The 27230-nt window shown below is 36.3% G+C and overlaps 1 protein-coding gene across 1 annotated transcript; it reads left to right on the forward strand.

The window, feature by feature from the left end:
- The first annotated feature begins 143 nt into the window (after positions 1 to 143).
- LOC129264327 (serine/threonine-protein phosphatase 5-like) lies at positions 144 to 27230 on the forward strand. Its single transcript, XM_064102898.1, has 11 exons — positions 144 to 324; positions 4739 to 4908; positions 5426 to 5497; positions 8236 to 8386; positions 8873 to 8994; positions 13333 to 13497; positions 14855 to 14960; positions 15816 to 16046; positions 16502 to 16721; positions 17597 to 17675; positions 21431 to 27230. Exons 1-11 carry the CDS (start codon positions 189 to 191, stop codon positions 21485 to 21487), a joined length of 1509 nt encoding a protein of 502 aa, XP_063958968.1. The 5' UTR covers positions 144 to 188; the 3' UTR covers positions 21488 to 27230.

Raw genomic sequence — 27230 nt, forward strand, 5'->3', positions numbered from 1 at the left:
GCAAAAGAAAAACTTTGCTTGTCTATACTTAAACTGTTAATCAACATTACACCTGAACTCATAAAAGATTCTCATCTCTTCACAACCATAAAATTGCTTCACAACCTTTTCATTTCTGATTGTCCGTCGAAGATACCGTACTCCAATTTAGAAAAATACGGAAAAATACATGGAGAGATTTCACGTGGATGAAGATGGCAGGTACCGGTGATTCATCGAAAATAAATGCGATTCCTGACATAATAGTAGACAAGCCAGAGATCAGTGATGTCGACAGAGAAAAAGCAGAGGCTCTCAAAGATAAAGCTAATACATTTTTCAAAGGTAAATCATGCAATTTCTTGAACTTTAAAAGTGCAATTGAGAGGAATGAACGTTGCTGTGAAGGGAAGTGCCATTAAACTGTTGATATATCATGTATATAGGAACCGGTACCGTACGGCTCCTATACCAACGCGTGCGATTTCTTACGCACGTAAGCGAGTACGAGATATCACGTTTCCATGTAGGCATCAGAAATCCGTCTGTTTGGAGGAATTTTAAATATGTTTTTTTTCACATTTAAAATATCTCCTACTAGAAGAACACCCAACAAATAGAAACTGGAGCTTCTAGTCTAGTTTGCTTGATAATAATGTCTTTTATGATACAAATTTCTCAGCTGGCTGTTTCGAGGAGAATTTGACATTTTTTAATTTTTGATTTCCCCTCAAACTCGGCTTGCAATCGTGCAGCCTCCATTAGGGGGTTAACAATACAAAACCGCCCTAATGGGCTCTTCAATTTTTTTTTTCTTTATTAAAAAAAATTAAGCCAAGAGAATGAAAGTTTTAGATTTGCATCCACCGCCCGCATGAAAATTTCATTATTTCAAAAAAATTTAATTATTTCAAAAAAAATTCATTACTTACTCTCCATCACTTACTCTCCATCACGAAATTACAAGCAGATCACTTCATGACTACGTTGTCGCCAAAATAATTCCTTCGGACTGCGTGCGAAAGTATCGATAGTGATAACGATATCCGGTCACATTGTCTACGCAGGAAATGGTCTTGGTTCGTGATCGGATCGCTCCAGTATCGATCAAAAATTATCGAGACTCGGCAATTTCATGCATATTCACGCGACGCTCCGAAACCCGGAAATCAATTGACTTTGTACACGTTGCGATAGACTCTACAAACTCCAACGAACACGATGCCATATCGACGCTAATTCGTAAGATTTTGACCGAAAAGCAAGAAGTAATCAAAATTCACTTACCTGTGCGGTATTGGTGAGAAAATAGATCCTCCAAGAATACCTTTCATAATTCATATATAATATAGGAAAGTGAAATTCTAGGTTGATTTTGGTACAAGGTGATAGAGAATTGCACACTTGTTTTGGTGGAATACTGTGTGGGGCTATGGAAGGCTTGCAATGCGCATGCTTACTATATTTTCATTCATAAATTGGCTCTCGGCAGTGGCTGGATGACGTCATGTAATAAGCAAAATGTACACGCCTGCTAGCGTTGAACGCACCGCTATCCGTTCTATACAATTTGCCACTGTACAGTAATGTTTACATACACTATATGCAAGTAGATAGCAAGAATATCGTCAAAAGTAGGTACTAGAAGTAAATAATGAATAATGAAAAAAAGCCTCATGTCATTTGAAAAATTTTCGGACGCAAATCTAATACCTTACTACTCATGGCCTTAAAATAAAAACTCGGGCCTGGGCTAAGCTTTACCCCGGGAAATTGGTGGGGCTCAGGCTAAGCCTCAGCTTCCTTATGAAAGCAAGAGTAGATGTTGAAAAGGGATGATTTTCAAGAAGAATCTGTTTATCACATTTCCATTTTCTGCCAAGGTAACCCTTTTGCAGGAAATGTAAATAAAGGAAATAGGCCTCCAAAACTGGAGACTGTCTCTGCTCTGAAATTGGATACCCAAATTCTTGACAAAAGTCTCTGATATTGGAGATAATCTCCAACATGGGAGACAGTCTCCCATATTGGCTGTGTGCCTCTGACTAAAACGCGAATATGTAATTTGCACCAACTTTGAAGGTGTTGTTCGAGTGCTCAAGTCGAACAATTATGAGATGCACTAAAATAGCCTAAATGACACTAAATACACATTGATATACGAATACAATAAATGAGTAGACTCACCGTAAGTGATATCCCACGATGAATCCAATGACAACAATAAATACAGCACAAATCAGCAATAATCTGGCATAAAAGTGACAACAGCAATAGTATAGTTCAACGTTTAGGTTTGGTTCCGTACATCTGAAGGGGTCTCCAAAAATGGTGTCGCCGTCTCCAACCTCGGTCACGTGATGCCAAATCCTGGCTCTCGATTGGTCATCTCCAGCAGAGTTGCACCCGGCACTCGATCTGGGTCCACCATGAGGCAACCAGCAGCAGATGACAACAGTTCAGTAGTTGGAAACGCCAAAGTTGGCCTGGCTGTTTCCACTACAAAGGAAGCCCATTCGGGCTGGAATCCCCCAATATTACACAGTGATGTGCGACTCGAGTCTGTTTATGCCGGATTCAGTCTCGGACTCAAACTCGAGGCATGTGACTCGGCAACGAGACCGGGTTATTTCCCCAAAATTTCACATAATAATTTCAAACATCACTCATACAACAAGGCGCGACAAACCCTCTTGCCTGCTTCAGTCAGAAGATCCATCACTCTCTGAAGACCAATCTGCTGTTCGTTTGGTAGAGACTCTACTTCCAGAGGGCTGGACAAATGGCCGTCTTGATGCAATACCTGTAAGAAACCAACGTTGCACAGCAGCCTGTGGATCGAATTTTGATGGTGTTGGACTTTCTGATGATATCCTTAATACTTCTGTAATGATTGAAGTGCTGAGACTTAGTCTCCAGTCCTCCTGGCACCTCTTGATGGTTGAGAATTGCCTCTCCACCTGAGATGTCGATGTCGGCAGGACTAGCAGTATTCTTATGACTTGGCACAAGTTGCGGGATACATCTTCCTGGTAAACAAGAACATTCTTCCACAGATGGTGGAACTTCTCTTTCTGCGAGGGCTGGAAAATTTGCTGTTTGAGATTCATCCACTCAACCTCAACAAGGTCTACGTCACAGCCCTTTGCCATCAAGAAGGGTCTAAAGTGATCACACAATGTGTTGATTTCATCTATGCTAAAGTCTGCCAATGACTGCTGATCAGTTGGGATGGTGGATTGGATCCAGTATTTTTGCTGCCTTGATAACTGGGTCCATCACCGAAGTCAGCCAGCCTAGTCTCCAGGCAAGAACTTGCAGCTTTAAGAACCTTCACTTTGTTGGTCTGAAAATCGGCAACATCTTTCTCAGTGACCTTGATTTGGAAATCCTGGAAAGTGAAAGTTGGAGTCTCTTCTGCCTCATTCCCGTTCAGTGCCTTAGTTGAGGGCCTGGTCTTTCCTCCGTCCGATTCAGCCCAGCTTGCGCTACAAGGACATTGCTGACTACACTGGAAACTGGTAGATCATCCTTCTGAAAGCTAAGGGAAAGCTCTGCAATATGCTCCACCATATCCATGTAGCAGTTCATATGGAACACAAACTTAAAAGATTTCAGCATCTTCGTATAGCCCTTCACTTTTGCTGCATCAGCTGAAGAAATGTCTTTACGCTGACCAGATGCTTGTTCTTCAAATTGGCTGACAATGCAATGGTAGTTGGTAGCCAAGCATTTCAGTACTTTTTCGGCGATGGTCCACCTATCTGGTTCTCTGTGAACGACTTGGCTTGACTATATGCTTGTTCGGTGCTGAAGCCACAGCTTTCACTTCTCGCCACTTGGCAGACCTGCTGTAGATGTAGTGCACTTGCATTATAAGTTCGTCAATCTAAAAGTTAAAAAAAAAAGAACAGCATGAGGTAGTAATAACATGATTCACATTAAACACTTCACTCCATTCGTAAAAAAACACAGACAATCTCTAATTCAATGACTTCAGAAACATTGATTAAACTAGACACTAACCTCTTCTTCGTGAACCAATCCATGGTCTTGCACTGCTTTGCTTTGATTTTTCCCCATTACCCGAGTCTGTGCTCGTGGTGCTGCTACCGCAACCAATGCCCATTGGCTGGTGCACATTTCCTGAGTGACCGATGAAGTTAGTGTTAGTGTGCAAATTAATTCATGCAACGAGAAAATGAGGAACGTACCTGGGACAATTTCACCGTAAAGTTATAACACATCGGCACACGCATAGCAAACTGACTGCTGCGCATCTTTCCAAGGTTGGGGATGTTTTGGTTTTAGTGCAATCGACCCCCGAGATTTTGCTTCTATTATAGCATGCAGAATGTGGTCTGCGGTACGGTGCAAAACCCCAACTCATTGGGAGCTAGCTGGAGGGCTAGGCCAGGCTGTTGGTGTGAGCTGTTAACAGCAGCAACTCGCAGGTATTAGGGGAATGTGCACGAATCTCATATACATACATATACATGTACAATACATGTAGGGAAAATTCAAACATTTTGGAGTCTGATTTCAAAAATTTTACACAGTTGCACCATATCTCTTCAAACATGAACTGCTGTGATTGTTATTGGATATTTATAATCATGTTTTTCTCTTCCTATATTTCTTCTTTTTATTTTTATAATTCAATAACATCTATTTTCAGTTTGAACAGTAGATGTGTATTTTTTCAAATTTCCATGTATTTAAGTATTTTTCTTTTTATTATTGTTTTGAACCATTCAAGCTCAAGATTTTCAACAGGCAATCACCTATTACTCCGAGGCTATAGAGATCAACCCCACAGTAGCTGCTTTCTACGGGAATAGAAGTTTTGCTTACTTGAAGACAGAATGCTTTGGATCAGCGTTAGAAGATGCAAGCAAGGCCTTGGAATTGGACAAGTCTTATATCAAGGTGAATTATCATTTGCTTGATCATAAAATGGTTGCATAATGTTAATAAAACCAATATTACATCATTTGAAAACATAGGAATATTGAATATAGAGTTTGTTGCGATTAAATATACTGCACTGAAAGATTGAAAACATATTAACCAATACTTTTATGTTATAAATGATACCAAAAAAAAGAGGATAAAAAAAAAGAACTTTCGCTTGCCACCTGGAACATAAGATAATTTCCAATATTCAGTGTGATGATGTTTGTCACTTCTCTTTTTGACTTGTGTAAATCATTTTGAATATGAACGATCAAGTATTTTGACGGTTTTTAACCTACTAACTTATTACAGAATAATCATGTTTTAAACAAAAAATGATTGATGACTGTTATGAATGTGATGGAAGAATAAAAATTTCATTTATTTCTAGAGAATGTAATTTTTACTGTATGAAAATAGAAATCAAATTATTTCTCTATGCAATATTTATTGATTTATATTTTGTGTGTAAACATGTTTTTCTTTTCAGGGATACTACAGGAGAGCTACAGCTAACATGGCTCTTGGGAAAATCAAGATAGCGTTGAAAGACTATGAAATGGTAAGAAATTAATTTAATCTGTTAAAAAGCTGAAATTAATTTTATCTTTTAAAACCTGTGTAAAAAACTGTATGAAACAGTCATTGATGTGTATTATTCACAAATTATCATCCAATATTTTTTTGTCAGCTTTTGATTCATTTTGAAAAGTTGAATTTTGGATATAGAGCACCCTCTCAGTATTTTTTAAATTTTTTTGAATAAGGCAAAAATTATGCAGATATTTTTTATTTTACTCTTGGCTTTTGATGAATGAAAATATATAAATCACAAGATTTATTCAGTGGAACACATTATTTCATGTTCCTCTCGCCATAATTGGTTCAGGACATACACATTTATATGATATTATGAAAGAATTAAAATAGTAACATGCATGTTTGAGAGGGGGATGTTTGCCTTGAAAGGGAATAAAACCTTTGAAACAAGTTGAATTCATATAAAAGAGAGAGAGGGAAATAAAGGCAAAGGAAAATAAAGGGAAAAAAAAGAAGAAAGTTAAGAATGTTTGAATATTAAGATCGCTATTACTATATAGATCCTCCCATTGGCAATGCCACCAAGATCTGTGATGTCACACGTGTACAACTTCCCCATTATACAATGTATTTCATATACATTTTTTCTTACATCTAGTCTATACTCTGTAGTACGATCAGGTGTCCTTTTCTATGAGAGGACTTGTATTACAGGTTTCACAACAATATATCATGGATGAATTGTTTGGCCTATTAGAATGAAAATAAAGAGATGTTCTATGGTTATTTATCATTGTCCAAATGGGAGAGTTGTTCATGTACATGTATGGCATCACTTATACATTTTGCTTGTAATGCCAATGGGAAGATCTCTATACTTCTAGCATTAGTGTTTTTAACATTCAAATGCTCATTACTGGTACTTTCTTAATGCTTGTCTAATTGTACTAATTCTTTTGTTTATCTTAATTCTTTGATTTATCTTATTTCACACTTTTTGTAAGCTAACTTGTTCCAAAGGTTTCGTTTTCCTTTTTAAAAGTAACTCGGTAATATTGAATGGACAAGGAAATTTGATAAAGAACTAAAGCTTATCCTTTGGTAACAGTATTTCCTCATATTTGATGCTTCTTAGAATCACAGTACATCCAATTTCCTTGTCCTTTTGTGTATCCTTGTTTTTTGATGAATGCTCAAAATATGCTTTTGTCTACATTTAAAGGCCACCGCACACCTTACGACTGTTCGCGATCCAATTTCGGAACAAATCGCATTTTGCTCATTTTCTGAAAATGTAAATGGAACACATCATATTATTTGAGGTTAAATTATTTGAAAGAATACTAATATAACCATTTTGAAAGACTGCAAGCCTTTATTTTGGAGTAAAGGCCAAATTAGTTTCACATCGTAGCCAATCGTACGACTGCTATGACGTCATTACGACTAGATATTAAATTCACTTTTATTCTAAGAAGGATGAGAGCATAGTCACAGATTTGAACATAGGAATTTGTACAATGATTTAGAACATTACACAGTAAGATATTCCAAGCCTCAATATTAGCATCAAATTCTACTACATTTCATTCTGAAATCGGGTCGCAGACCAATCGTAAGATGTGCGGTCGCCTTAATATGTAAAAATGAAGCTGAGAATACAAGTTCAAGGCCTTATAAATTATAAAGAGTTGTAATTGTTCCAATCATTTTCAACTATAAATACTTACTTACTGCTCATTATGCCTTCTGGCATAATTTGCAACAACAAAAGCTCTCCACTCCCGTCTGTCTTGGGCCAGTCTCTGCTGTGATCCCCAGGTCTGTTTAGAGGTTAGACATTTCGCCCTCCACGGTCTGTCGCCAGGTGTTCTGGGGCAAACCTTGTTTTCCCCTTCCTTCTTGGATCCACTGCAGTGCTGTCCTTGTTTATGTTATCCGCTTCTTTTCTTAATACATGTACATGTTCGATCCAACTCCACCTCCTCTTCATAAGTGTGTCTTCCAAACTTTTTTGTCGGCATCTTTCATATAGTCCTTCATTTGTTATTGTGTTAGGCCAGAAAATGGAAAGGCATAATATGTCAAAGTACTTCAGTGTAAGATACAGGTGCATTGCCATTTCTGAACAAAATAAAGCATAATGATTGGTTGAACAATAGTGCATGCATGAGTTTACATGCATTTTTAGATTTGATAGTCTGACATTGCAATGGATTGTGATGTGGGTATTCCATATTTAAGATTACTCGATTAATTGTCACTCTAAAGTAAAAATGCAAGCATGAGCTTTCACCCATCTTTGGATTTAATAGTCCTGCATTGTAGATGATAATAGTGTTTTTTGGCATTGAATGATTCCAAGTCTTTGTAAAAAATACATGTAGAGTTTCCACCTATCTTTTTTAAAATTACAATTTTTTTGTAATGGCGTGGGCATAAATTAAGTCCATATTTAGATTAAACATTCCTGCATTGCAAGCAGTAGTGTTGCTGGGCTTCCATAGTTGATTAATTGAATGATTGCAAGTCTTTATAAGGAATATTGCATGCATGAGTTTTGACCTAATTGATCAACTAATTACAACTCTTTAGAAGAAATAGTGCATAAAGAATACATTTTTTGTGAGCATTCCAGAATTAAGATCAACTGACCAACTCTTTGAAAGATGGGGCCAAGGGGCATGGAGATAATGGATGGATTTTGGGGGCACGAACCATTTTTACCAAAAATTTGTAAATATGTGGTGTCATTGTTAGGTGGTGAAGTACAGACCGAATGATAAGGACGCCAGAACCAAGTACACAGAATGCAGTAAACTGGTCAAACAACAGGCCTTCGAGAGGGCCATCAGAGGCACCCCTGAGGATAAGAAGTCTATCATAGATACCATTAATATAGAAAACATGAGTGAGTAGGGCTACCATTTTTTTGCACATTCCATATACATAGAGACCATAGGGTTTTATGCATTTATTAAGAATTTTATTAGTATCATTATTAACATTATTATTATTGTTGTTGTTGTTGTTGTTATTATTAAGTAGTCCCTTAATTTTGCTGTAACCCCAATGAAACTAAATCTGGTACAGTTATATAGATTGAACTTAGTAAAAATCGTGAAATCTAAGCCAAAAACAATCACTCTGAAGATCACCAACACAGACAAGTACATGTGGGACAGTGTGTTATTATTGGAAAAATATCTGACATTTGACTCAAACCCCATCCTTAATTTTGCTAATCTCTCAGCAATTACACAATTTCTACCAGAATCCTTTGCCATATATATTTTCATTTATGCAAACAGACACTCGGTTACGTCTTATTGGATTCTGTATGAACTAATTTTTTATATTGTTACAACAACTGACATTTGTTTTTAAAATTTCCCAGTCATTGAAGGTGATTATGAAGGACCCGCTCTGGAGAATGACAAAGTTACCAAAGATTTCATGGTGAAGCTTTTACAACATTTCAAAGATGAAAAAACACTCCATAGAAAGTATGCTTATACGGTGAGTCCGCTGCTAATAACTATGAAATTTGAATGAAATTAGTTGATATTCTAGCATTGTTGATGCATTAATCCATTACTTACTGGGAGCATTTCTTGAAAGGACTTATTAGATGTTTTATCTGATAGTAATAGTTGTAACATTCACGATTGTAAAAGTCGGACACTCTGCCTTCCAGCTAATCATGACCAAGGAAAGTTGTCAGATCTGACAACATGTCGGATGACAAATGTTGATGAAACTCTCCTCAGGATACTGTTCAGTTGTTGGTATACGAGCAATTCAATCCAAATAAAGAGTGAGTGTATATATATATATATATATATGTGAACATGCATATGTTAATAAATACCGTTAATGAGGTTGAATGTGAAAGATAAAGTTCTAAACTTCTGAGGCTACCTATTTTATTTTACAAATTATAATAGATATAAACTTGAGTGCTTTCATGGGGTTTATTTAAATCTTGTTTTTTAGAGGAGTATCTCATTTGTATTTAGATATATATATATATGTATACAACGTTCTCGCTACCACGCGTCACGGTTGGCGGGCGCCGACAACCCTGAAAATTTTCAGGGCAAATCCGCCAACCGTGAACTTCCCCGACAACCGTGGCCGACAACTGTAAAACAGGCCTAGATCCACACAAAAAACTGAATAATATATTTAAAATAAAAACAATCTGCTTTTCAGATCCTAAAATAAACTTGTCGATTATTTCTTCCACGATTTCTTCCCGAGATTTCTTTGCTTCGCTACTATGCTGTATACGATACGACCTCGACTCGAGGCCCAATTTAACTCTCTCTCTCTTATCAGGGAAGTGCGAAGATGTTTACCTCGCATTTGCGTATCGCATTGCTCTCATTATTTACGTCTTTAAAATGGTAGTAAAATACGCTAAAAAATAAAGTGAGAAGAGAGGGGTACCGTGGGTTACTGGGTTGGGCAATGTAATTTAGATGTTACGAATTTCAGGTGATATTGTCATTTATTTTGTCAAAAGTAAAGTGTGTCAAAAAATAATATAAAAATTCGATCGAAGTTTATTTTCATCTTGTCCCAGGCCCCAGCCTTATTATAGCTACATCTACATGAATTCATTGAATGCATTTCTGATGACACTGCCGTAGAACGAATTGAGAAAATTATTAAAAGATCACGTTAATAATGACAAAGCCACAGCCACAGGAATGGATTGATATAATGTCCAACTCATTTACTTACAGCAAAATGATTATTCACATTTATATTCCAATTTTACTCCATAATTTCCAAAGTCTTGATCTCTACATCGATCTTTTGAAAGTGTTGATTAATTTCGCGACGGTGTGTCTACCAAGTTCTGTGTCACTGCACTAGCGCTCGCCATGGCCACATACATAATACAAATCGCACATGGCATCAAAATCTATGCGAGTCTTCCAAAATTAGATGGGATCCAAAACCGATTTGAATGTTTTTTTTTTCTTCAGATATTCATTGAATCTGTTATAATTTTCATAAGTAATAATCTTTATTAATTTTATTCACGCTTTTTATCATATTACGACTCATTTTTTAATGTGAGTTATACGTACAGTGTATTTTAATTTGTATTGTTCTTTATTACTCTTTGCCTGCCAATTAGTCATTACAGTGAATGCTTCATGAAAAAACAACTCCCGGTAACAACTACGATTTAAAATAAAATATTATTTGAAATTAATTTGTGTAAAGGAGAAAGAGAATAATGGGAGGTGGTCGTGGGCAATGCAAATGAAAATGATGGGATGTTTGTGACTTTGTGGGGGAGGGGATTGGCGAAAAGAAGTCAATGTTCGGAGCGAATTAAATTAATATTCTTTTATGGATGTGTCTACTGTGATTGTGGCTGCATAATCTTTATGGCGAGTGGAAAATCAACCCTTGGACTTGGTCGGGAGGGGTACGTGATTCAATAGATTTCAATAAAAGTACACATTCAACAAAGTGGAATTGACAATTCATTCACAGATATTCATTTCAGGGCCGCGGAAACAGGGGGGGGGCTGGGTGGGCTTCAGCTCCCCCACTTTTTTTTCCAAAACCGTGTACAAAAACAGGACCACCTGATTGCGTTTTTTGCATGGTGGTCAGCCCCCCCCCCCACTTTCAAGACCTTTCCGCGGCCCCTGCATTTCAAGTACGAATTATTGAAGTTGATATAGAGGATATGTATTTCGTTTGCCCACGCCCACATGAGTCGCTAGTATAATTTGAATATCGCTGGATGAATTTTTCAATTTCACTTATGTCGTTATATATGTTTTATATCGGAATTGTGTTTTATATATAGAGTTATCTTTACAACGTCGTTAGCCTAATTACTGCGAGTGGATTATATTTATGAAATGAATTGGAATGTGAACGAGACGCCCCAAAGCCGATGGCACGTGATCTAAATCATCTAATTAGTATTCACTTTCTGGGTTGAGCCAATCATTGTGCTTGAAAACGGGTTTCCCCGAATTCCCGCCCTTGGAATGACTGTGTACCATGTGCGTGACCTGTTAACCTGTTGTATGAATGCGAATCAGCTGGTTTCGTGACCTCAAATATTCTTCATGTTGTTTACGCTGGATGGGGGCTATAAAAAGATCTTTCTGACTCTTTTTTTTTTTCAATTTTAATAATCTGTTCGTGAATTTCTGTAACTTGAAAACTGATGCAATTTATTGAATCACGTACCTCGATCTTCCCACTCATGGTGCAAGAAAATATTTTAAAAATTTAAAATCGCCAAAATATACATGTAAAGAAAGATTATTCAGCCGTCATCATCAGTAGTAGTATAGACATGTCTATAAATATGCATTCACTTCGAATATTGATTTCTTCACCAATCCCACACACACGTACGATCTCAACATCCCCTTGTCATTGTCCACGCCACGACCCCTCCCCTTTCGCGCTCCCCCTTCGACCATCCTAGCTACAACCCTCCCCCCCCCCCTCTTCCTCTCTTTCACACACGCTGTATTTGTAGGCCTACATAGTGCATTATTTAAAAATACAAATCTGCTTTCCTGTCAATTAAGCTTTACTTTCTAAACATTTTAAATCGCAATTAATTATAATAAGAACAAAATCGTAATATTAAAGTATGATGAATGACTAAAAATATTTCTCCCGCTCGTGATGGACACATTCATTATTTTATAGGCGAGTATAGAACAATACAAATGAACATATAGCAATAATTGACAGTGAGTATAAATCTACTTTCCTGTCAATTAAGCTTTACTTTTAAAACATTTTAAATCGAAATTAATTATAATAAGAACAAAATCGTAATATTAAAGTATGATGAATGACTAAAAATATTTCTCCCGCTCGTGATGGACACATTCATTATTTTATAGGCGAGTATAGAACAATACAAATGAACATAGCAATAATTGACAGTGATAAACGAATCTTGATTGGATATTATTAGTATAAACATCATCAGCAGAAGTCTTAATTATGAGAGTCATAGTTTCAGTGAGTATCTGAAAACAAAACAAACATGCAAATTATATCGTCTCATGAATACCGATGCCCATTATTTGGAAGCCTCGGAAGTTTTCTTCCGAGGCTTCCAAACAAAGTCGGAACAATCTTTGGATTGAGTAAGGGCGTGGCGCGGCGCGCATGCGGTCCGTAGATGTAGTCGGTCATTGACACGCATTCTCAAAATGAATCGCACTTTCTAAGGACGTAGCGATCTAGACATTGGAAAGTATGGAGTACATTATCGATGTCATTGATGTGAATAAATCTATAAACTGTAAGTATAAAATGAGATTGAATTTAAATCTTTTCTTTTGACCTTTTTCATCAGTACTTGCCTTTCTGCTTCAATCGATCGCAATTCGCGCAACCGTTACGGCTGTGTGGCCGGAGAAGCATTAAATAGACATAAAATGTGGTGCATTTAGCAGCAATCTAAGCTCGTCGATATTGATATTTTCGATAGCTACCGCGCTCCGCACGGGAGGGGGGATACCCCCCTCCCGCGACCCTCCCCCCGTGCGTGCTTCGCACGCACACCAAGGCCGCTGCGCGGCTTGCGTATCATCGCTTCGCGCCGCCAAGCGTCAGAATTAACCTGGCGAGAACGTTGTATGTATATATATATATATATATATATAAATATGTATATGCATATATATATATAAATATATATTGTATATAAGAGAGAAAGAGAATGCATATTGGCATTTTAAGAGATTGACATCTCTACAATCAGATATTTGAAGATACAGACCCATTTACAAAAGCGTGTACCAACCAAACTTTTTTTTTATTTTGAAATCTTTTCCTCCCTTACAGATGTTAGTACAAATCTTAGCAATGTTTAAGAAGTTACCTAGCTTGTGTGACATCACAATACCAGAAGGCAAGAAGTTCACAGTATGCGGCGATATTCACGGACAGTTCTACGATCTACTCAATATATTTGAGATCAATGGCTTACCGTCAGAAGAAAATCCATATGTATCCTTTTTTGTGCCTTCATGCGTATAAGATGGTTGCCAAAGGCATTGTGTTTGCTGTCATCAGTTCATATGTCCCATTTTAGTTCTTGCTATAACTAAAGTAGGGACAGTGATTTTCCGTTTCTAAAAATTGCCTTTCCGTTTCAGGAAATCTCAAATTCCGTTTCAGCATGTCTGAAAACGGAAATTCCGTTTCCCCATAGACTTTGTGTACATGAAAAATTGACAATTCCGTTTACATAGTTTAGAAAACCAATACGCAATGAGTAGCGATGTCAAATTGCTAGCGCTGCTCAAAATTTGCATCTACCAATGTACTAACATGGCTTTAAAATCCATTTTAATCGGAGAGATTCGAGCTCAAAAACTATTTAGAGAAACATAATCAACATGAATACATTCTCACCTTTCATATTATTAGCATTATTTTATTGTTAAATGGGATTTTATCGCTGAATTGGGGACTTTTCGGACATAGATTTGAGCAGTCGATGACTTCCACCTATCCGTCATTTTGGATTTGTTGAATCACCGTGATCATTATATTATGACCAAATGCAGAGGGCAGCAACACACGGCCGTATTCTGCCTTATATGCGGACGTGAGTGTAAACTAATTTAGATACGATCGAGTGATTGAGAGGCTCGAGTGTTGTTGGGATGTGTTGATTGTCATGATTGTTGTTGCAAAGTGAGATCGTGTTTTTTTCAGTTGATATTCGTATTTTGGATTAATTTCTGTTGCTATTTTGTGCATTTTGAGAAAAAACTTGTTTGCTGTGATTTTCCGTTTCAAACGGCCGATTCCGTGAATTCCGTCCGTTTTCCGCGATCGCGGGAAATCACTGTCCCTACTAAAGAACTGCTTGATGGGTCCACTTCATACTTGCTCCATTTCCATTCTCATCAAGAGATCCAGGTACCCAGCCCATGGCTATTAATTCCAAACCAGTGAAATGTAAATTTATGCTAATTTATCTAAGCTGAAATGCATCATGGGGGAGGCTTGCTTCCTACAGCTAGCAGGGGTATTATAGTTGAGATTTTTTTTAAGCTGATTTCAGCTTTTTAGTGGGTGGGGGTATATTTTCAGCTTAATTTCAGCTTATTTTAGCTTATTTTACCTTTCCTCTGTTCAAAAGTACATGCATGGGAGCTCTTTGAGTTTCAGGGTTTTTTTTCAACGTTTTTCTTTTTTTTTCAGCTCTTTTATTTGTGTTTTAATTTCTTCCTCAGGTCTATAAGAAATAGAAAACCATGACAAAATGATGATGAATTTATTATTTATTGAATAATAAGATGCAAATTGATATTTTCTTGGTGCAATGTACCCTTAACTTGTCATTCACTTGCAGCTATTTAATGGCGACTTTGTAGACAGGGGGTCTTTCTCTGTAGAAGTTATTCTCACACTATTTGGGTTCAAGCTGCTTTATCCTGATCACTTCCATTTATCAAGAGGTTAGTACATGCGGTCTATGACCCCTTTCTCATCTACTGTTGAAAACCAATTTAATGTGTTATGGGAATGCTCTTAAAAGCGATCTCAAAGTGATCGTTTCACTTTGTTCTGATTAAAAAAATTCTCATTTGGTTCTTGAAAAAGGGGCTAAACATTAGGCGTATGGTATAGAAATACCATCCCAAAAGTTTCAAAGTACCGTAAGTATCGGACTATAAACCGCAACTTTTCCTCGGCGGGCAAGAGCCAAAAGTCGGGGTGCTTTCAATCCACAGAGCTAGGTCTGAGCCCAGCCAAATTCAGCCTGAAAATAAACCAAGACCACTCACAGTTTACAACTCGTCGCGTGGCCAAGCATAACCGCTTGGGGCAATGACTTAGAGGGGTATGAGCCAACATACTTTTTGAATCTGAGAAAACTGGGCATAAGCTGAATATGTCTTAAAGACCGTTCTCAAAATCAGGCTAATGAATTGCTACTTGAGTATAGATTAGAGTCTTCCATCCTATATTGTCTGTTTCAGGGTATTTGAGGACAATACAAGCACTCATACACATGTTTCATCTAAGTTTGAGAATTTTTTAAATTTTCAGCTACTCACAAAGTGAAACGATCCATTCAAGTGGTCATTCAGATCAGTTTGGAAATCCATTTCGCAATGTTGTTTTCAAGACCGTTTTACCTCATTAAAACTAGTTTACCAGATTATATCCTGAAGTATCTAGATCATTCCATGTTGAATAGTGACCTTTTATATAACATGAATACAGAGTGGATTTGGAGCATCAAAATCATTTCATATCATTATTATATGAAGAATTCCCAATGTGACCTCTGATTATTTGATGTATAGGTAACCATGAGAGTGACACGATGAATCAGATGTATGGTTTCTACGGTGAGGTGAGATCCAAGTACACCAATCACATGGCAGATCTCTTCCAAGAGGTCTATAACTGGCTACCTCTGGCACAACTTATCAATAACAAAGTCCTGGTCATGCACGGAGGGCTGTTCAGTCAAGATAATGTAACGATAGACGACCTGAGAACTATAGATCGGAACAGGCAGCCGCCAGAATCGGGTAAGTTGATGATGTTGGTGGTGATGATGATGGTGATGATGATGATGTTGATACTGGTGATGATGATGATGTTGATGATGATGATGATGATGATGATGATGATGATGATGATGATGATGATGATGATGATGACGATGATGATGATGGTGGTGGTGATATTGATGATGATGATGATGATGATAGTGGTGATGATGATGATGTTGATGATGATGATGATGGTGATGATGATGGTGATGATGATGATGATGGTGATGATGATGATAGTGATGGTGATGATGAGGATGATGGTGATGGTGATGATGATGATGGTGGGGATGATCATGAAGAACAGCATTCTTATCTGTGAAAACAAATTCAAAAGCCACGTAGGTGGCCATCTATTCAGTTTGGTTCTGATGTCACCAAACACTTCCTAGGACGCAATAACCTAATTGTGCATTATTTGTTTTATGCAGGTTTGATGTGCGAGTTACTTTGGTCTGATCCCCAGCCTAGGCCGGGTAGGTCGCCCAGCAAGAGAGGTGTCGGGATCCAGTTTGGTCCAGATGTCACCAAGAATTTCCTGGAATACAACAACTTGGAGTACATCGTCAGGAGTCATGAAGTTAAGAACGATGGCTATGAGGTTACTCATGATGGGAAGTGCATTACAGTGTTTTCAGCGCCTAATTACTGGTAAGAATCATTGCCTACTGTGTATGTAAGGTACCTTAAAGCAAGAGAGCAAACTGATTGACACTGTGCGGTCTCTCATTAACCATGTGTCATAATTAGCTCGTCCTGAAATATGCATTTACGACAACTACTGGTATTAATGATACAGAGAATAAATGAACATGAAGATGATTTTATTCGTAAAGGGGACTTAAAATGTTTTGTCGAGGAAAAGTAGTTGTGATGTTACTTGATTATTATTGTGGTAAAAATGTATGTATCAGTGAATTAGATTGTTATCATTCAAGTGGGTTTATATTACAAGACTACACTGCTCAGAATGTTGCATTATGGGTTAGGGGCCTGACCAGGGGGGGTGTTTCACAAAGATTTAAGTATGACTTAAGTCGCACTTAAATGCCGACGCGTACATGATATGCAACGCGCAGTCACGTTGATCAATACGCAGCAGTGCGCATCCTCTTGGCATGATCTGACCAATACTGTCATGCATTTTATACCGTGTGCAACTAGACATTTAAGTGCGACTCTGAAGTCATACTTAAATCTTTGTGAAACAACCCCTCTGGATTGAGTAATCAAAGATTTGATGTTGTGTATACAATACTGCTGGTTTGTATTGGCTGTAATGCAGAGTGAATTCCTTAACACGTTTTAAGTTGATTAACAATACCACCCTGAAATACACATATGTCCGAGAATTGTATGATAGCTTTGTAGAAAATTACCTGCAAAATGCAGAATCAAGATATTTCTATTACAAATGTATATATTTGTTGTGTGTTGCCATGCTTTGTTTTTATTGTAAAATTTAGCATGGCACGATTTACTTTCCAATCTTTATTCATTTAATCTCTTATGTACACTATTCACAGTGATCAAATTGGCAACAAAGGGGCTTTCATTAATCTAGGTTCAGACCTCAAACCAAACTTTAAGACGTATGAAGCAGTGGTAAGTAAATCATTTGGTTTATATCATTTAAGCTGTCGGAGACTGAATGATCTCTCTATAACACGTTTTCCATAGACCCAGCCTGCATCTGTGCAGGCTCAGTCCCTTATGGGTTAAAGGCATTGTATACCTTATGCCAATTTTGAACATCTCATTGGCCCTGTATTCAGAACTCTGGTTTCATTTAAAGGGATGGTCCAGGCTGGAGATATTTATATCTCAATAAATAGAGTAAAATTCACAAAGCAAAATGCTGAAATTTTGATCAAAATCAGATAACAAATAACGAAGTTGAGCATGATCGGTTAAGGGTTAGCATTGAGGTGAAATTTTTTTTTATAGATATTTCTATCAAAATTGCTTTTAAGATAATCTTTGATATCTCAGGTTTCAAAGAACTCAGTTTCATGAAGATTGATAAATCCGAAAGTATTGGAATAGTCCATTTTATTCGTAGGGGTGCTATTACCTCTCATCAAGGACGGACATTTTTACTCAAATTGAATTCTCTCTAGTTTTATTGTTTTTAAAGTTATTCTAATTTGGTTTGGATGTTCTTGCATTCTGAACATTAATCTATTATCAAACATAAATTAGTAGAAAAAAAATATTGGGAAGTAATTTTTTTTGGTAGGTGTGAACATTTCCATTTTGAAATTTCCGTCCGTGATGAAAAAAAATATAAAAAGTTTTTTTATTTTTTATCGGAATAGAAATAAAAAATAAAAAGGTGTAGAGGTATCTCACTAAACACTGTACACCATTTTATTTGAACATAGCTGAAATCCATACATTTTATCCATATCATAAACTCAATCAAAAATGATCACGGACGGACATTAATTTCATCACGGACGGACAATGTAAATTCACTCAAATTCAATTCACTCTAGTTTTATTGTTTTCAAAGCTACTCCAATTTGATTTGGATTTTCTTGTACTCTAAACATTAATCTATCATCAAACATAAATTAGTAGAAAAAATATGGAAAGTAAATTTTTCTGGTAGATGTTAACATTCCATTTTGAAATTTCCATCCGTGATGAAATTAATGGCCGTCCGTGATCATTTTTATTGAGTTTATGATATGGATAATATTTATGGATTCATCTTTATATTCTTTATCAGAATAGAAACAAAAATAAAAGTGTGCAGAAGCATCTCACTAGACACTGTACATCATTTCATTTGAATATAGCTAAAATCCATACATTTTATCCATATCATAAATCAATCAAAATAATCGCAGACGGACATTAATTTCATCACGGACAGACAATGAGCAAATACTGAGCAGATTATGAATTTAATTTTAGTTCCAATTTGCAGTGAAAAATGGTACTGAGAATTATTCAGAACTCAAATGGATGGAAACCTACAACTCTTCACAATTTTTTGTGAAATCTTTCTTTGGCTGTTATTGGGGCTTAATTGTTGTCAGGAATTTTTTTTTTTAAACATAATTGGAATGCAGATAGAGTTGGAAGCTACATGTATGCCAAAAAGCAGGAAATGAAATAGAGCAAGAATAAGTCAAAAGCTGTATATCTCATCAATTGAAGCTTGCAGAAAGTGATGGAAAAGAAGAAAGTAGAATGCATATTCTGATAAGCAGAAAAAAAAAATCATTTTTTCCATGTGCAAACCTATGGATTCACAATGCTTCTAACAGAACATGACATCACGTCCTTGAGGCTTGTGAAAAGTACAAGAATTCCTTTTTTTAAAGTCCATTTTAGAGCTAATTTTGAGCAAATTGCTGATCTGGTAATCTGAAAATGCATACAATTCATTAAAAAAATTTGCACTGCAGTGTTTATAAGTTTAATTGGTATCTGATTTCAATTTTGGATTTGGTCAGTGCCTAAATACATGAGGGCTGTTGATATGAAGGTGTGTCTCCACTTTAATATGGACAAAAGATGAATTTGAAGAGAGCCTGGACAAGTGTTGTGGTCATACTTGATCCACCAAACAAGCATAATGATCAGCAACCTGTGAATCTTTTGGATTTACTTAATGGACATAAAAAAAAAACTGTGCTCTTCGAAAATTAATGCCTAAAAATGTATGAACATTTATCATCATGATAAGTATCAACATGATCATTGATCCACTGGATGTTGATTTGGTACCAACTACAGTATTCTCTAAATTGAAAAGAAGACAATGTGCATTAGGATATTTGATTTTGAAAAGAACTGTCTTTAAAAGCAATCATATGGCTAGATTATTTTGTGTGTCTAGCATAGAAATCATGTTGCTACAACTTAAATCAAGTTGTAGCAACTTTATTGAAGTTGTAGCAACTTGATTGTGCAACTAATATTGTTTAATCATATAAAAAAATGTACAAATCATCAATACATTAGCATTTGTTCCCCCAAACAAGTAATAAGAACTTCTTACAAGGTACTTCCAATGTATTTTATTTGTGTCCGTCCGTGATGTCCGTCCGAGATGGAAAATATTTGCAATTCTCTCAGAAGTTTGATATTGGTTAAGAATTCAATATGCTGAACATAGACGCTAACATACCCGAGTGTAAGTTGCATTAACAATTATTGGTCAATGTTAAGCTATTTAGATAGAAACAATAAAAATGTTCAAAAATTCTGAAAACCACATTTTTATCATGTCCGTCCGGGATATGGCACATTTAGTGGCTACCTATGTTTGTAGGTAACCATGGCAACAAACTTTTTTCATCATTCAGCATACTTTGTCCTACCCTTCACTATAAAACACAAAGGAACCATGTTCATCTTATTCCTAATTTGTTACAAGCCTTCAAAGTTTTCAAAATCTATCAAATGTCCGTCCGTGATGAACCGATCACGCTCAGTTATTGAATTTTAAAGATATGCATTATTCCGGTGAAACTTTCTGGGCATGTCTTTATGAATATTCATTAGGTGGGTTGATGTCATATCCCCACTTGTTCTTTTGTATTTTATTATATGAAATTCGGTTTATTCAAATTTTTCTACCAAGAAATAAAACATTTGGATTGACAACTGATTAAGTGCATTAATTATTTATTGCCGCAACTTATTTCATCATAATGGAGACACATCTTTTACACATGTAAGAAAAAATGAAACAATTATGATTTCATGTAATAACATAAGAAAAAGGGAAAGTGGGGATGTGACATCATCAGCCCACCTAATGAATATTCATGACAATGTGCATGTAACTGTTTTCACAAAATATTGATATTTAAACTTTAAAATTCAATAACTTCGATTTTTGTTATCTGATTTTGATAAAATTTTCAGCATTTTGCTCTGTGAATTTTACTGTAAATTTTATATATTCTCAGCCCGGACAATCCCTTTAAATTCTGGAGCCTGTTGCATAAATCTTTTGCCATAGAAAAAAAACTCTGGTAAATAAACATAAACTCTGGCAAACAAAAAAAATGCCATTGACAATAATAAAACATTGAAAAACTCTGGCAAAGATATTGCCAGTTTCTTGTTTGTGCAACAGGGTCCTGGGGGCCGTTTCATAAAACCACCCCAACTCCCCCCCCCCCCCTCCTGCTTCCGCAGCCCCTGTTCCTTCCTATTGTGGTTGATCAGATCAATTGCAACCCTTTGTAAGACCGGGCCCTGTATGCAGAATCAACTATAGAAGATATTTCTGGAATGCAGAGTTAACTAAGATTTGATTTATCATGACGTTAGTTCGGCCTGCGTTATTAAATGAAAACCTCTTTTTATTTTCTGTTTTGTGTCATCATCATCAGCCTCATCCTAACGTCAGACCGATGGCCTATGCAAATTCTATGTTTGGATTCATGTGATGCTACCTTCCCTCCTAGTTCGTTTAAAGACACTGTGTGTATGTGTGTGTTGATTTCTACCAAACGGACACAATTCTGCCAGCCGCCACCTGTCTGCTGCCGTTGGTCGCCCCGATTTCATTGGAATCCCTGCATTGCGTGGGAGATGCTCGACGTGTGAAGGGTGATCCTAGGTTGAAGGTGCAACATGCCCCAACAAAATTTTGATTTGAATCGATAGAGAAAATCAAACGAGCAAAACACTGAAAATTTCATCAAAATCAGAGGTTTGGATATTTTGCATAAAAGGGTGATATATGCGAATGAGAGAGCTGATGTCAGACACTTGGTACTTCTTTTGTGAGCCGAATTAGAATAAGGTCAAAGGTCAATGAACTTTCCATGACTGGCACTGTGCTTTGTTGTATACATAATAACTTTTTATATCTTCGAGGTAGGATTGCCAAATTCAAACAAGAGGTCCATCTCTTGAAGGTGCAGGTCAAGTTCAAATGTGAGTTGAATTTGATTAAGGTCAAAGGTCAATGAACTTTCCATGACTGGCACTGTGCTTTGTTGTACACATAATAACTTTTTATATCTTCGAGGTAGGATTGCCAAATTCAAACAAGAGGTCCATCTCTTGAAGGTGCAGGTCAAGTTCGAATGTGAGTTGAATTTGATCAAGGTCAAAGGTCAATGAACTTTCCATGACTGGCACTGCTGTGTTGTACACACAATAACTTTCTATAGCTTCGAGGTGGGATCGCCAAACTCGTAACAGAGGTCCATCTAAGTCATATAGCATACATGTAGTTTTGACATGCAGTCTCTTCATGACTGCAATATGCAGGCGAGACAATGCTTGGCGTTTGCCTTATTTAGTAAAGAATGGTAAACATGGTTCGATTCCATATGGAAAATGTAAAATCATTTGTGTAATTGTGCTGTGGTGAAGACCTTTTTACCATCAAATCTTATCGTAAAAAATCCAGTGCTCATCTGATTTTTTTCTATTTGTTCAAATCATCTTATTGTTGGGATGGACTTGATGACCTTCCAGGTTTGGTGTTGGTGTTGAAAGTGTTCATAATGCTTCTGAAATGGCATTGGTAGCTCAACACCAAGTGATGTTAACACCCAACACCAGCTTCATCTCAATTTGGTGTTATGAAACACGATTAAACACGGTCATCTTTCCACGATACATGGGGTCTTGTCTTCATCTGTATCCAAGTGTATCCAACATGTCATCAATCTCTGTCTCAAGATCTCTCGACTTGCATCGATGCGAACCTTTTACTTCACAGAAACACAGAGGAATTATAAGAAAGAAAAATCCCAATTGACGACTGCCACCAAGTACCCAATGTGGATGCTCAGGAATAGCACAACATATCTATCAGTTCACAAATTGTTAAGCTTTTGCTCTCAACGCACACATAAAAATTGTTGGAGAGCTACTGAGTGTAGCCTTCCTCAACGATGTGACCCGATTTGACCTTAGTGACGCAATGGTCATGCCATAGATATTCGGAAGCTTGTCATGATCACGTCAATCAATTTATTGGTAGCAATGAAGATTTCCAAAGGATATCCCGGCAAAAATGTTCACCCGTTGGATTGGAGAAGCAGATGAAAGATCGTTCATCCGTTCAAGCAGAACTGCAGAAGAAATTGCTTCGCTTTTCCTACCCATATGTTCAATGGTTGTATCATCAATATTCGCAATGTCTGCCAAGAAACTTTTGAAGGGAAAGTCCTCTCTAACAAAAAGTTGGTATAGAAAGATAGAGAGAAATCAAACAAGCATAATGCGAAATATTTCATGAAAATTGGATGTAAAATATGAAAGTTGTGATGTTTTTTAATTTGCTTAATTTCACATAACATTTATATTCACATCCTAGTCATTGTGGGAATTAGGGAATGTGGTTTACGTCACTTACTTACTATTTCTCTTGTATTTTATTGTGTGAAATATGGAATATCTTAATTTTTTCCTCTTAGTTTTTAACAAAAGGTTTAATTCCTCTGTGATCATGTGGAACTGTCATTTTTGCAACACATTTTGATTTGACAAAGTGCTTTATTATCAAAACTGCAAAAATTTGAAATACTCGAATTCGAGAATGAAATATAAAACAAATAGTAAGTGTGTGACATCAGCTGTCTTATTTGTATATCATCCCAGTTTGTCATATAATTCTTTTGTGAAAATAAGCAAAATGATCAAATGCTCTAACTTATTAACTTACATAAGATTTTGACTAATATTTTCAGCATTTTGATTGTTTGATTTTTCACTACATATTCAAATTAATTCATTGTTGACTTGCTCTTTAACCATTGCTGAGGCTGCCATTGTCAATGCTAGCTCACTACTGTAGCTTAATTTATTTAAAAAAAATCATAATTACTATTTTGGTTTAAAAAGGAAAATCTTAATTAAAAGTCATTTTATAGAGTAAGTTTGACCTTTTAGTCCAGCTGTAAGCAATTGAAACAATATCCTTTGTATGTAAAGAATAATTCTGGGCGATTTAAAGACAAAATACAATTAAATACAAAAAAATAATCTTACTTGGTAACGCTACATGTATACCAAAACTTCATGAGTGCACGAAGACTGACTCCTGTCTGCATTATCATGTATTTCTCTCAAAATGCAAACATGAGCTATCACTTTCAGGCCTTAAAGGAGAATGAAACTCTTGGAGCAAGTTAGCTTTTGTGAAAGCAGAAAAATCAAAGAACAAGATCAACAAAAGTTTGAGTAAAATAGGACTAGCAATAGAAGAGTTTCGAGCATTTGAAAGTTGAGATCACTAATGCTATAGAGATCCTCCATTGGCAATGCGACCAAGATCTATGATGTCACAGATGAACAACTCTCCCCTTTTGGACACTGAAAATATACCCCAAAACATCTCTTTTTGCTCATTCTAATCATATGACAAATGATTCATCAATGATATAATGTTGTGAAACCTCTGTACTTGTCCTCTCATAAACACCTCACATTGTGATAGACTCTATAAAAGTGAGAATATAAGTACTAAAGTAATGAGGGAGTTGTACGTGTGTGACATCACAGATCTTGGTCGTATTGCCAATGGGAGGATCTACATGGCATTAGTGATCTCAATATTCAAATGCTCATAACTTTCTTATTATTCATTCAATCTTCCTCAAACTTTTAACAATATGTTTCTTTGATTTTTCTCTTTGATATGGATTCAGCTGGTTTCAAGGGTTTCATTCTCCTTTAAGTAAGTGTATTTGTAAACGAGAGCACATCAGTATATTATCCATTGTTTTGTTAATCACAAGTCCCCCATTTTTAAATCTCTTTTCTAAGCAGTGGAGCATTATATTCTTATATTTTAATTGGCACTTTTGTGTATGATTCAAATGAGGTTACATTCAATCAGGCTAATTAAGTCCAGTACTTTTTTTTACTTCAAAATTCATTCACCCTTATTTACAGTGCTTAGTGTACTTTTTTACTCCACAATTCATTCACCCTTTATATTTACAGTGTCTAATTTACATCTATTCAATTGAACGTTATTGTCATTTCCATTATCTGGTCATGGAAATACTGCCCTCAATTGTTAGTTTCACATGCAATCTATTTTAGGTGAATTTACTAAACAGTCATTGATGGAACATGATTTGAACTATATAAAACAAATAATGAATAGCCAAGTTGAATGGATCATTCATTTCATCTTTCACCGAATGAAGTAGTCTTTCCACTGCACTCATAAACATTCATTATTTGGTTTATATGACACCTAAAAATAGATTCTTTTTCATGTGAAATTTGTGAATTTCGATGCAAAATATGCTCATGCAGTGCGAGCTCGGTCAGTTGATTATCGCGTACATACAACATGCGTGCTGCAAACACGAGTGGTGTCTGTAATCTGGGTGTGCGCGTGTAATGGACAAAATTGTATGGATCCAAAATTGCATGATGAATGGATCTATAATTGCACGGTTGATGACGTCATTGTAATATTGGCTGAATGATCGATATGGACCAACCAATCAAATGACAAGGATCTATCTAGGTGTCATATAATAAGCAAATACCGGTAATGAATAATAATGCAATGGACAGAATACTTTACGAGGTGAAAGATGAAATGATCTATTCAACGAATGAAGTATTCTGTCCGTTGCACAAATAAAACAAAATTCATTATTTGTTTCATATGACACCTAATATGCATAAAAATAGATCCTTGTCATTGGACATTTATGCATTTGGATGCAAAAGTACATGAAGTGCGGGTGCGGTCTGTTGATTGTTGCATACAACATGTGCACGCTGCACTTACGTGAAGTGCCAGTAGCCTCGGCTAGCGTGTGCAATGGACAAAATTGCACGGATGATGACGTCATTGTAAATGGGTTGGATGATCAATATCAAATTACCAATCAAATGGCAGGGATTTCACTCGGTGTCTTGTGATGCGTTATACACTACATGAGTGGAAGAGCTGTGGTGTAGTTGTTCAGACTCTTGCCTTGTAACCAGATGGTCAATCCACACTTTGCAACGTATATGTACCTGGTAGGATGTGGTGAAAATCATTTTAGCTTGTCCCAGCATTGTTAACGGCACCGGCGTACAGATGGGGGAGGGGCTTAGGAGGCATGCACCCTCCCCCCCTCAAAAAAAAGAAACTTTCACAACCAAGAAAAAAAAGGAGAATGATAAAGAAATAGAAAATAAATAAGGTAAATATGAACTGATGTATGTTTTGATTCATCTAGGAAGAGATACAGATTACGAATAGAAATAAATCTTATCATCTGGACCCTGTTTCAAACCATTAAGTCCAGGTGATCAGATTTATTTCTATTCGTAATAAGGTAAATATTTCACTTATTTCTTATTATTATATCAAAATCTATCACAATTAGATTTTCCCTGTAAAAAGATACATTTTTTTCCCCACGCTTGCAGGATTTTAGAGATATTGCCCTGTACAGCATGTCTGGCCCCCTCAAAATTTTGTTTCATTACACCACCGGTGAACGCCTCACTTAGTGACTGGCTGGTATATTCCCCAGTGAGTGGAGATTGCGCATGCATTTTGTGCGGAAATGACTGATTGAATCCGATTACTGGGCTAATGATAAAGTCTGTAAGCACTTTGGATACGTACAATGTATATCTTAAGCGCCTCATAAATAATCAGATTATTATTACAAGTTCATTTTATTACAGCTACCTTTACATCATTTCTCTTTCTTTGTTCTCAAATGATTTGACTTTGGCAGAGGTATTTGCTTTACTTCTAATGAGATTTCTTGCTCTATTTTCACAGAATACAAGCTCATTCCTAAGCTGACATTTATATTTTTACATTGTGTGATGTATTATCAAGAAAATGTTGTGCATTTTGTATATGACAGAGAGAGAGAGAGAGTGTGTTGGGTGCATGTGTGAGTGATTTTATGTTATTTATGTTGATCGATTCAAAGCTGCATTTCTTTGGCCTCAAACTGGATAGATTTTGAATGGAAAGTGTACTAGAGCTTTTATTGAATATTTTATAATGTTTTTGTTTTTTTCGAACAGATTATCTTATATTTTCAGTGTGATTGGCTCAGATGATTTATGTTATTCATAAAATTTGCCAGAGAAATCATAGCTTTGTGAGATTTATCCTCAAAATTGCATATTTAATGATCAACAACAATATGGAGGACTATCTTCCCAATAAATAATTGCAAACAATGTCAA

The sequence above is a fragment of the Lytechinus pictus genome, chromosome 7 (assembly GCF_037042905.1).
Source record: "Lytechinus pictus isolate F3 Inbred chromosome 7, Lp3.0, whole genome shotgun sequence".
NCBI lineage: Eukaryota > Metazoa > Echinodermata > Echinoidea > Temnopleuroida > Toxopneustidae > Lytechinus > Lytechinus pictus.